Source organism: Salarias fasciatus, chromosome 17, assembly GCF_902148845.1.
Source record: "Salarias fasciatus chromosome 17, fSalaFa1.1, whole genome shotgun sequence".
In the NCBI taxonomy this organism is placed as follows: domain Eukaryota; kingdom Metazoa; phylum Chordata; class Actinopteri; order Blenniiformes; family Blenniidae; genus Salarias; species Salarias fasciatus.
Genome location: NC_043761.1, coordinates 14,713,975 through 14,726,885, shown reverse-complemented (window position 1 = coordinate 14,726,885; position 12,911 = coordinate 14,713,975). Strand labels below are relative to the sequence as shown.

Here is a 12,911-nt window from a genome sequence, read left to right as displayed (position 1 = left end):
GCTGCTTTCAAAGCAATGAGGAAAATGTCTTTCATAGCAGCATTAGGAGGTCTCAGCTCAGGGCTCAGTTGTGTTTGTGTGCGCTGCTGTTAAAAAAAAAAAAATGTCCTGACACTGTTTATATGTCTGTGTTCTCCCCATTGTTGATGGGCATAGCACATAATTCTCTGCGCTTGCGTGTGCTTTCATTACAAAACCTGAAAAATTATATTCTAAGTAGTTCGGAGGTTTCTGTGAAAATGTTGTTGTGTAAATGTGTGATGTTTCTGAAACAAATATATGAAATCTATGTGTTTTCACTTGAAATGCTGTCACAAACACGGTCCAGATTCATAAAATCAAGAGAAGAAGAGCCTTTGTTTCCAAGTAAGGAGTGCAGGTTTGGTGCAGACTGCTACAGATATTTAAAGAAGATGAGATGGGATTGAGTAAATGAGCTTAATGAAGCGCTGCATCTATCTTTCAAAAATTATGGAATCATAAACCATTTACTTTTACGAGTTATAGATCATGTTGTGAAGCCTTTGGAGCCATTCAGGGAATCAGGATGCTCTTTCAGTGTTATAACACTCCAGTGATTAAATAAATACATTAGAATGTCACTAGTTTCATGTGGATTGACTGACCTACAATGAAAGACACACTTTATCACTCAGCCCTGCTGATAACAACTCACTGCCATATTGTTTGAACACATCTAAATCCGATGATTAAACGTACACAGCCTAATTTCCCACTGTGGAATGCAAAACATGCGAACACATTACACACTGAAGATACTCTGGGTTCGTGTCAGTCTGATGTTTTCCTGGAACGATTCCGACACATGACGATAACTGTGTTGTCAGCTCATCTGCCTGCAGCTCTCACATTCTGTTCCAGACAACGCAGCTTGTACCAGTTGTTGGCTGCTTTAACCCCGAGCTGATCAACATGGCGGACGTGTTTCCATCATCTCATATCTGCAGTGATAACACCTGACTGGATATAAATGTGTTCTCCAGCTAGTTCTTTGGATGTGCTTGGTTCAGGTTGGTTGTATTTTCCCTTCTCTGCAGGCATAAAGACACAAGCCAGACATTTCTTCAACATCTCCTGATTCAAACCTCTGTTGTTTATCCAGGGCCTGAAAATCCGCCCAGATCTCCGACCTTCACTGCTGGGATCCTCCGAACTCAAACATCTGGATTAAATTGATCTGGTGAGATTCTAATATAATCTGGAACTGTGGGTTAGGGGAGGAGAGAAATGTGAAATATCAGTGTTGCAGGTGAGCAAACATGAAAAACTGTGACTTTTTTTTTTTTTTTTAAATTTGCAGCATGACTGATCAATTAATGTAAAATGGAAAATTTATATTTCGTGATACAAATTAAAAACTTGTCAGCCACAATCTACAATTTATTCAAATAGCAGATGAAGGTGATATTTACATAAAACTGTATTATGGGTAGATGAAAGTCCATGGTTCCTGTTGGTGTGCTTTGAGAAAAGTGAAAAGTCTTCATTCTTTGTGGTCGTTTGTGAACCAAGTTGTCAAATCAGCAAAGTTTTTCTCCAAAAACAGAACAACTCATCAGATTTTCTGTAATTTACAAATGGAAATGAAACTGGACTCAAATTTTGAAGAATTGAAGTGGATTTTACTTAAAACACTAAGAACCAGTGACAGAAAGCTTTCCTCTGAATATTTGCTAAAACAGGTTTGTCCGGTACAGAGTCTGTCTGTGTTGATGGATCCTAAAACCAGCAAACAAGACATGTGTCGTTATCAGGTTTTTATTAAAACACTCACTTATTAATGAGGAAGAGGAGTGATATGTGTAACACAACAGGTCTGTATTCTTAACAATCAACTCGTTGGGAATTTTTAATTTCACTGACTGGACTCTTTTAGTCTGCAGGAGATATTTGACCTGAACAAGATTTATGACTTCAGCCTTTCATAGTTTGCTCTGGTCATTCCTCTCCATTAATCATTTGTCCATATTGGAATGCTGTCGGTGCAGAAAGATGCAACCAGATGAGCAACATTCAGTGAATAACACAGAGGAGCATCCTGGTTCCAGCTCTGCTATATATTCTGAGGCCAAAGCAGGACGGACACACTGTTCCTGAGGGATCAGTTCATGTTTGGAAGACATCAGTGTTCAGACCAACCTGTCGCTGCTCCTCAGGTCAGAATGAAGATGCTGATTGGACTTTGTGGACTGATCTTGGTCCTTCTTTCCAGCGTCACAGCACAACCGCAGGTAAACTCTAAAAACTGCTTTCTTCTGCTGTCTTCACACACAATCAAACTTCACTCTGAAGCTGTTGCTTGGTGTTTGTTGTCTCTTGCTAGAAAAGACAGGATGATATGTCAATTCAAGGTAAGGCATGTGTCCTTAATGTCTCTTGTAAAGTGCAAACACCAGAAATATTTGGCATAATTCTTTTCTTTCTCCCTGTCTTTCAATGTGAAACATCAGGATCGGACTGCAGTGAGATTAAGAGGCTCCTGCCAGAGTCACGCAGCGGAGTTTATATGATCCATCCTGCTGCAAGCAGAATCCCCTTCAAGGTATCAAACCACATTTCAGCAAGATCAGACAGGTTTTTAGTTATTTCAACAGTTTTACTCCATTTCGCTGATTTTAGAAAGATTTCATCACAATTTCTTTGTTTTCAACCTCAGTCTTTTACACATTTGTGCTGTTAGCACTCTGTCATAACTATTTCAGCCATTTCTAGTCATTTCACCTTGTTGAGACTTTTTTGTGTATATAACTGATTTAACAAATACTAAAAAATATTCAAATTTTGCACGAAATTATTTCAGGACATATAAGTCTGTTGGTTCATTGAGGCTCCAAGTGTTTATATTTGTATAATAACAGAATTGTAGTTTCAGCTTAAACAGCGAAACACTCTTGGTTTCTCTCTCTGGACCTTCTGCTCAGGTGTACTGTGAGATGCGTCCAGATGGCGGCTGGACGGTGATTCAGAAACGCACCGGAGATAAAGTTTCCTTTCGAAGGAACTGGGCTTCATATGAATCTGGTTTTGGTCACCTGACATGTAAGTAAAGGCAGCAGTAATGCCTGCATGTGAGACAATGAAAAACTAACTTGTAACTTGTTGAGGCATTGTTCCCGAAAGGCACCGTCAACCCTTTGTGCTTTCTGGGTAAATCAGGGGACCACTGGCTTGGTTTGAAGAAGATTCACTGGTTGACTCAGTCCAAGAGGACGACCTTGAGGGTGGACCTGTGGAACAATGGAAAGAAAACTGCTTATGCCCAGTATCAGGACTTCAGTCTGGGGATTCCAGAGTCGGGTTATGAACTGCATGTTGGGAGATACTCAGGAACTGCAGGTAATAGTTACTCTTTCACTTTAACATCAGAACAAGTTGATCTCATTCAAAGCAATCATGAAAGCTACATTAGATCTAAACTTCCTGAAATGTTTTGTACCTTCCTGTCTACAGGTGATGCCATCCGGGGTACCAACTCTGACACAAGCCAGAATGGCTTTGCCTTCAGCACGTCAGATCGGCCCAATCTTGACTGCAAGGGCTGCTTCGACTACCTCGGCAACGCTATTAAGAGTTGCTCCGGTTTCTCTGGCGGCGGCTGGTGGTTCAGTGACTGTGGCTCCGCTAATCTGAACGGTTATCACAATATGGCCGACATATCGAGACTCCACTGGATCACCTGGGAGGGCGTTTACTGGATCGAAGCCACCAGGATGATGATCAAATCTGAGTGAGCAGAGCCTTTTATTCCATGTGCAGAAAGTGTGTTTATTTCATTCAACAAAGTGAAAAATAATCAATCTTTATGTAGTGCACTTTTCAGAAAAAAAAAAAAAAAAAAAAAATACAATTTTAAAATGATTAAAACAAAATTAATATACTGTGGTGTCTGCTGGGAGGGGGATTCCTTACATTAGAAGGGGCGGGGTTTGGTGGCGTGGGTATTTGTGGTGCGCTGACGGTGGGGGTTAAAAAGGCGGAGCTGAGCCGTCAGTGGGGCTTCCTGGAATGATCGCTGTGTGTGGACAATAAACGACACTCCACTCTCCTCTCTCGTCCGTCTCGTCTTTTCGCGACCTCCACAATATAATAAAATAAAAACAGCTACGCCTTCGATAAAATTGCACACACACTTATACACACATACACAAATGCACACACACACTCCCGCTCTGGTCACACACATTTGGGAGACATTACTATTGCAACAACACATCATCAGTGGGGTAAAACTAACCTGTCTCACGACGGTCTAAATCCAGCTCACGTTCCCTATTAGCGGGTGAACAGTCCAGCGCTTGGTGATTTCTACTTCACAATATTAAGGAAAGCCGAAATCGAAGGTTAAAAAAGCGACGTTGCTATGAATGCTTGGCTGTCACAAGCTAACAACTGAAAATTTTAAAATACCAAAGCCTTGTGGGAACCCCACACCTAATTTCATGGGTTCCTGAGCAACATGTATCCATACTTACATGAAAACATCGATCTGTGAGATAAGATCTGACGCAGTTCAGAACAGTACCAGAGAGGCCCACCAGGGGACTCAGTCTGTTTATTAAAATGTGATGGTCTATGCCGAAGGCAGCACTCACGTCCAGTAGAACCGACACTGTGAGCTTTTCATGATCTAAATTCCACCTGATGTCATTTAACACCTTAGAAATGGCCGTCTCGGTGCTGCGGTTCACCCTCAAACCAGACTGATGTTTTTCTAACATGTTATTTCTGGTTAAAAAGTCAATGACTTGGTTAAAAACCAGTCTTTCTAAAACTTTACTTAAAAACAGTTAGTTGGATTCAGGTCTGTAGTTCTGGAGAATGTTGGGATCGAGACCGCACCTCTTGAGAAGAGACTTCACCACCGCCGTTTTAAAGGCAGCGGGGAAGACACCCGTCTGAAGAGAGCAATTCATGATGTTTAAAAACAGTTCCTCAAAGAATTCATAAAATGATTTTAAACACATAAATTCACATCATGAGTCCTGTTGCATCAACCCAGAGTCATAGGGCAACTCTACCAAGGAACACCAAGCCTTTCTCCAAGAACATTGCATTTGCTACAGGTTTTATGGTTCAGTTCCGCATTTTGCAAAAGATTATAAAATTTCAGTTGAATGTGTTGAGTGCAGGAGTCCCAAGCACGTATCGGCACTTCGTCTAGGTCCGACTCCTGTGACCAAGGGTGCCACATCAGGAGGTGAAGAGCAAAGCCAAAGGTGTAAGAGCAAATCAGGATCTCTGCTTCTGTCACCTCCCTGTGCACAGAGGTATTCGGTCAAAGTAACAGCCCACAATCCAGCACTAAGATCTGTTTGGTGGAGACTGACTCAGGAGGTCAGGAAAACAGAGCACTTAACGTGCATGTAGTGACTGATGAACACAGTAACAGTTCTGTGGTTAAGACAGAGTTCTGTAATCAGTCTAAAATCAAAGAGAAGCCTGCACCACACACACTGAAACCTGCTCAGGAAAAGTAGAAACTGCAGGAAGGAGACCTGTGAACATCATATACAACTGGATATGATGGAAAAACAAATATCCGGTTAGCTCCCTTGATTGAATGTGACTCTATGCCGCTCAACAGAACTTAGATACCTTCACCTGAGATTGCTCGGTATCATCTCCACTGAAAACCAACCTGTTGACCACGATGTTCCAATCCCTTTACCATACTGGGACGGGACATCATCAGGTTACATAAGGTATGTGAGCACATAAACGGACCAAATAACCGTCCTTCTGCACAACAATTGGACTTGGGTTGGGTCACTGTTTGAGGTCTGTGTCGGACAAACCCACAGCACTTCAGTAATAAATATTGCCTCGACACATGCAGTGTATAGTGGTCGCACGTCTTATTTTGAACTGTGTCCTAAAATCCTCAGTGGCCGTCTCTCTTTAGCTGAACTCACACAATAAAAAGCACCCTCTGCTCATCCCTTCCAGCAGCCACATTGCCACCATTCTTGTAAGACATGAATGTTCAGTTCATCAAGGAAGACGCGTTGCGGTAGGAGCTGTCCGTGGTGCTGATTTTTGGTGAGTTGGAGGTGAACGTTTTGCCATTAATGCTGTGTCACCTGCCGCAGGTTGCAGAAGTGCACAAAATGGACTGACAACAAATCAAATGTCAAAGAAGGAGACGTGGTTCTCCTGAAGGATGTTCAAGTAAACAGGAACGAATGGCCCATGGGCCTGGTCATGACAGCTTTGCCTTTGAGTCAGACATCGACTGTGCTCAGAACCTTTGTTAGGTTATCAGCCAGCTATTACATTCCAGGCTTTATTACTTTTTTTTCTTTCTTTTTTGTAACAATTTGGGTTGTGCTGTCTGGGACTGTGGGTTAGTAGGAGAAGGGGAGACGTTGAAGGCAGACAAATGTGAAATATCAGTGCTGCAGGGGAACAAACATGACAAACTGTGATTTTTTTTTTTTTATGTTGCAGGATTGCTGATTGAATCAATTAATGTAAAATGGTCAAAATTAAAATTTCCTAATACAAATTAAAAGCTTGTCAGCCACAATCTACAATTCATTCAAATAGCAGATAAAGGTGAGATTTCTATAAAACTGTATTACAGGTAGATGAAAGTCCATGATTCCTGTTGGTGTGCTTTGAGAAAAGTGAAAAGTCTTCATTCTTTGTGGTCGTTTGTGAACCAAGTTGTCAAATCAGCAAAGTTTTTCTCCAAAAACAGAACAACTCATCAGATTTTCTGTAATTTACAAATGGAAATGAAACTGGACTCAAATTTTGAAGAATTGAAGTGGATTTTACTTAAAACACTAAGAACCAGTGACAGAAAGCTTTCCTCTGAATATTTGCTAAAACAGGTTTGTCCGGTACAGAGTCTGTCTGTGTTGATGGATCCTAAAACCAGCAAACAAGACATGTGTCGTTATCAGGTTTTTATTAAAACACTCACTTATTAATGAGGAAGAGGAGTGATATGTGTAACACAACAGGTCTGTATTTTTAACAATCAACTCGTTGGGAATTTTTAATTTCACTGACTGGACTCTTTTAGTCTGCAGGAGATATTTGACCTGAACAAGATTTATGACTTTAACCTTTCATAGTTTGCTCTGGTCAGTCCTCTCCATTAATCATTTGTCCATATTGGAATGCTGTCGGTGCAGAAAGATGCAACCAGATGAGCAACATTCAGTGAATAATACAGAGGAGCATCCTGGTTCCAGCTCTGCTATATATTCTGAGGCCAAAGCAGGACGGACACACTCTTCCTGAGGGATCAGTTCATGTTTGGAAGACATCAGACTGTTCAGACCAACCTGTCGCTGCTCCTCAGGTCAGAATGAAGATGCTGATTGGACTTTGCGGACTGATCTTGGTCCTTCTTTCCAGCGTCACAGCACAACCGCAGGTAAACTCTGGAAACTGCTTTCTTCTGCTGTCTTCACACACAGTCAAACTTCACTCTGAAGCTGCTTGGTGTTTGTTGTCTCTTGCTAGAAAAGACAGGATGATATGTCAATTCAAGGTAAGGCATGTGTCCTTAATGTCTCTTGTAAAGTGCAAACACCAGAAATATTTGGCATAATTATTTTCTTTCTCCCTGTCTTTCAATGTGAAACATCAGGATCGGACTGCAGTGAGATTAAGAGGCTCCTGCCAGAGTCACGCAGTGGAGTTTATATGATCCATCCTGCTGCAAGCAGAATCCCCTTCAAGGTATCAAACCACATTTCAGCAAGATCAGACAGGTTTTTAGTTATTTCAACAGTTTTACTCCATTTCGCTGATTTTAGAAAGATTTCATCACAATTTCTTTGTTTTCAACCTCAGTCATTTGTGCTGTTAGCACTCTGTCATAACTATTTCAGCCATTTCTAGTCATTTCACCTTGTTGAGACTTTTTTGTGTATATAACCGATTTAACAAATACTAAAAAATATTCAAATTTTGCACGAAATGATTTCAGGACATATAAGTCTGTTAGTTCATTGAGGCTCCAAGTGTTTATATTTGTATAATAACAGAATTGTAGTTTCAGTTCAAACAGCTAAACACTCTTGCTGTCTCTCTCTGGACCTTCTGCTCAGGTGTACTGTGAGATGCGTCCAGATGGCGGCTGGACGGTGATTCAGAAACGCACCGGAGATAAAGTTTCCTTTCGAAGGAACTGGGCTTCATATGAATATGGTTTTGGTCACCTGACTTGTAAGTAAAGGCAGCAGTAATGCCTGCATGTGAGACAATGAAAAACTAACTTGTAACTTGTTGAGGCATTGTTCCCGAAAGACACCGTCAACCCTTTGTGCTTTCTGGGTAATTCAGGGGACCACTGGCTTGGTTTGAAGAAGATTCACTGGTTGACTCAGTCCAAGAGGACGACCTTGAGGGTGGACCTGTGGAACAATGGAAAGAAAACTGCTTATGCCCAGTATCAGGACTTCAGTCTGGGGATTCCAGAGTCGGGTTATGAACTCCATGTTGGGAGATACTCAGGAACTGCAGGTAATAGTGACTCTTTAACTTTAACATCAGAACAAGTTGATCTCATTCAAAGCAATCATGAAAGCTACATTAGATCTAAACTTCCTGGAATGTTTTGTACCTTCCTGTCTACAGGTGATGCCATCCGGGGTACCAACTCTGACACAAGCCAGAATGGCTTTGCCTTCAGCACGTCAGATCGGCCCAATCTTGACTGCAAGGACTGCTTCGACTACCTCGGCAACGCTATTAAGAGTTGCTCCGGTTTCTCTGGCGGCGGCTGGTGGTTCAGTGACTGTGGCTCCGCTAATCTGAACGGTTATCACAATATGGCAGACATATCGAGACTCCACTGGATCACCTGGGAGGGCGTTTCCTGGATCGAAGCCACCAGGATGATGATCAAATCTGAGTGAGCAGAGCCTTTTATTCCATGTGAAGAAAGTGTGTTTATTTCATTCAACAAAGTCAAAAATAATCAATTTTTATATAGTGCGCTTTTCAAAAAAAAAAAAATAAAAAAAAATACAATTTTAAAATGATTAAAACAAAATTAATATACTGTGGTGTCTGCTGGGAGGGGGATTCCTTACATTAGAAGGGGCGGGGTTTGGTGGCGTGGGTATTTGTGGTGCGCTGACGGTGGGGGTTAAAAAGGCGGAGCTGAGCTGTCAGTGGGGCTTCCTGGAATGATCGCTGTGTGTGGACAATAAACGACACTCCACTCTCCTCCCTCATCCGTCTCGTCTTTTCGCGACCTCCACAATATAATAAAATAAAAACAGCTACGCCTTCGATAAAATTGCACACACACTTATACACACATACACAAATGCACACACACACTCCCGCTCTGGTCACACACATTTGGGAAACATTACTATTGCAACAACACATCATCAGTGGGGTAAAACTAACCTGTCTCACGGCGGTCTAAATCCAGCTCACGTTCCCTATTAGCGGGTGAACAGTCCAGCGCTTGGTGATTTCTACTTCACAATATTAAGGAAAGCCGAAATCGAAGGTTAAAAAAGCGACGTTGCTATGAATGCTTGGCTGTCACAGGCTAACAACTGAAAATTTTAAAATACCAAAGCCTTGTGGGAACCCCACACCTAATTTCATGGGTTCCTGAGCAACATGTATCCATACTTACATGAAAACATCGATCTGTGAGAAAAGAACTGACAGTTCAGAACAGTACCAGAGAGGCCCACCAGGGGACTCAGTCTGTTTATTAAAATGTGATGGTCTATGCCGAAGGCAGCACTCACGTCCAGTAGAACCGACACTGTGAGCTTTTCATGATCTAAATTCCACCTGATGTCATTTAACACCTTAGAAATGGCCGTCTCGGTGCTGCGGTTCACCCTCAAACCAGACTGATGTTTTTCTAACATGTTATTTCTGATTAAAAAGTCAATGACTTGGTTAAAAACCAGTCTTTCTAAAACTTTACTTAAAAACAGTTAGTTGGATTCAGGTCTGTAGTTATGGAGAATGTTGGGATCGAGATCGCACCTCTTGAGAAGGGAGTTCACCACCGCCGTTTTAAAGGCAGCGAGGAAGACACCCGTCTGAAGAGAGCAATTCATGATGTTTAAAAACGGTTCCTCAAAGAATTCATAAAATGATTTTAAACACATAAATTCACATCATGAGTCCTGTTGCATCAACCCAGAGTCATAGGGCAACTCTACCAAGGAACACCAAGCCTTTCTCCAAGAACATTGCATTTGCTACAGGTTTTATGGTTCAGTTCCGCATTTTGCAAAAGATTGTAAAACATCAGTTGAATGTGTTGAGTGCAGGAGTCCCAAGCACGCATCGGCACTTCGTCTAGGTCCGACTCCTGTGACCAAGAGTGCCACATCAGGAGGTGAAGAGCAAAGCCAAAGGTGTAGAGCAAATCAGGATCTCTGCTTCTGTCACCTCCCTGTGCACAGAGGTATTCGGTCAAAGTAACAGCCCACAATCCAGCACTAAGATCTGTTTGGTGGAGACTGACTCAGGAGGTCAGGAAAACAGAGCACTTAACGTGCATGTAGCGATTGACGAACACAGTAACAGTTCTGTGGTTAAGACAGAGTTCTGTAATCAGTCTAAAATCAAAGAGAAGCCTGCACCACACACACTGAAAACCTGCTCAGGAAAAGTAGAAACTGCAGGAAGGAGACCTGTGAACATCATATACAACTGGATATGATGGAAAAACAAATATCCAGTTAGCTCCCTTGATTGAATGTGACTCTATGCCGCTCAACAGAACTTAGATACCTTCACCTGAGATTGCTCGGTATCATCTCCACTGAAAACCAACCTGTTGACCACGATGTTCCAATCCCTTTACCATACTGGGAAGGGACATCATCAGGTTACATAAGGTATGTGAGCACATAAACGGACCAAATAACCGTCCTTCTGCACAACAATTGGACTTGGGTTGGGTCACTGTGTGAGGTCTGTGTCGGACAAACCCACAGCACTTCAGTAATAAATATTGCCTCGACACATGCAGTGTATAGTGGTCGCACGTCTTATTTTGAACTGTGTCCTAAAATCCTCGGTGGCCGTCTCTCTTTAGCTGAACTCACACAATAAAAAGCACCCTCTGCTCATCCCTTCCAGCAGCCACATTGCCACCCTTCTTGTAAGACATGAATGTTCAGTTCATCAAGGAAGACGCGTTGCGGTAGGAGCTGTCCGTGGTGCTGATTTTTGGTGAGTTGGAGGTGAACATTTTGTCATTAATGCTGTGTCACCTGCCGCAGGTTGCAGAAGTGCACAAAATGGACTTGACAACAAATCAAATGTCAAAGAAGGAGACGTGGTTCTCCTGAAGGATGTTCAAGTAAACAGGAACGAATGGCCCATGGGCCTGGTCATGACAGCTTTGCCTTTGAGTCAGACATCGACTGTGCTCAGAACCTTTGTTAGGTTATCAGCCAGCTATTACATTCCAGGCTTTATTACTTTTTTTTCTTTCTTTTTTGTAACAATTTGGGTTGTGCTGTCTGGGACTGTGGGTTAGTAGGAGAAGGGGAGACGTTGAAGGCAGACAAATGTGAAATATCAGTGCTGCAGGGGAACAAACATTACAAACTGTGATTTTTTTTTTTTTTATGTTGCAGGATTGCTGATTGAATCAATTAATGTAAAATGGTCAAAATTAAAATTTCCTAATACAAATTAAAAGCTTGTCAGCCACAATCTACAATTCATTCAAATAGCAGATAAAGGTGAGATTTCTATAAAACTGTATTACAGGTAGATGAAAGTCCATGATTCCTGTTGGTGTGCTTTGAGAAAAGTGAAAAGTCTTCATTCTTTGTGGTCGTTTGTGAACCAAGTTGTCAAATCAGCAAAGTTTTTCTCCAAAAACAGAACAACTCATCAGATTTTCTGTAATTTACAAATGGAAATGAAACTGGACTCAAATTTTGAAGAATTGAAGTGGATTTTACTTAAAACACTAAGAACCAGTGACAGAAAGCTTTCCTCTGAATATTTGCTAAAACAGGTTTGTCCGGTACAGAGTCTGTCTGTGTTGATGGATCCTAAAACCAGCAAACAAGACATGTGTCGTTATCAGGTTTTTATTAAAACACTCACTTATTAATGAGGAAGAGGAGTGATATGTGTAACACAACAGGTCTGTATTCTTAACAATCAACTCACTGGGAATTTTTAATTTCACTGACTGGACTCTTTTAGTCTGCAGGAGATATTTGACCTGAACAAGATTTATGACTTTAACCTTTCATAGTTTGCTCTGGTCAGTCCTCTCCATTAATCATTTGTCCATATTGGAATGCTGTCGGTGCAGAAAGATGCAACCAGATGAGCAACATTCAGTGAATAATACAGAGGAGCATCCTGGTTCCAGCTCTGCTATATATTCTGAGGCCAAAGCAGGACGGACACACTCTTCCTGAGGGATCAGTTCATGTTTGGAAGACATCAGACTGTTCAGACCAACCTGTCGCTGCTCCTCAGGTCAGAATGAAGATGCTGATTGGACTTTGTGGACTGATCTTGGTCCTTCTTTCCAGCGTCACAGCACAACCGCAGGTAAACTCTGGAAACTGCTTTCTTCTGCTGTCTTCACACACAGTCAAACTTCACTCTAAAGCTGTTGCTTGATGTTTGTTGTCTCTTGCTAGAAAAGACAGGATGATATGTCAATTCAAGGTAAGGCATGTGTCCTTAATGTCTCTTGTAAAGTGCAAACACCAGAAATATTTGGCATAATTATTTTCTTTCTCCCTGTCTTTCAATGTGAAACATCAGGATCGGACTGCAGTGAGATTAAGAGGCTCCTGCCAGAGTCACGCAGCGGAGTTTATATGATCCATCCTGCTGCAAGCAGAATCCCCTTCAAGGTATCAAACCACATTTCAGCAGTTTTACTCCATTTAGCTGATTTTAGC

General features: G+C 41.7%; 2 protein-coding genes across 2 annotated transcripts; both read left to right on the top strand.

The window, feature by feature from the left end:
• Positions 1 to 2,359: 2,359 nt before the first annotated feature.
• LOC115404667 (angiopoietin-related protein 5-like) lies at positions 2,360 to 3,752 on the top strand. Its single transcript, XM_030114071.1, has 5 exons — positions 2,360 to 2,372; positions 2,472 to 2,563; positions 2,943 to 3,060; positions 3,178 to 3,357; positions 3,472 to 3,752. The coding sequence occupies exons 1-5, from the start codon at positions 2,360 to 2,362 to the stop codon at positions 3,750 to 3,752; spliced, it is 684 nt and encodes a 227-aa protein (XP_029969931.1).
• A 3,760-nt stretch (positions 3,753 to 7,512) lies between these two features.
• Positions 7,513 to 8,897, top strand: LOC115404666 (angiopoietin-related protein 5-like). The gene is made up of 5 exons (XM_030114070.1): positions 7,513 to 7,525; positions 7,625 to 7,716; positions 8,088 to 8,205; positions 8,323 to 8,502; positions 8,617 to 8,897. Exons 1-5 carry the CDS (start codon positions 7,513 to 7,515, stop codon positions 8,895 to 8,897), a joined length of 684 nt encoding a protein of 227 aa, XP_029969930.1.
• Positions 8,898 to 12,911: the final 4,014 nt, after the last annotated feature.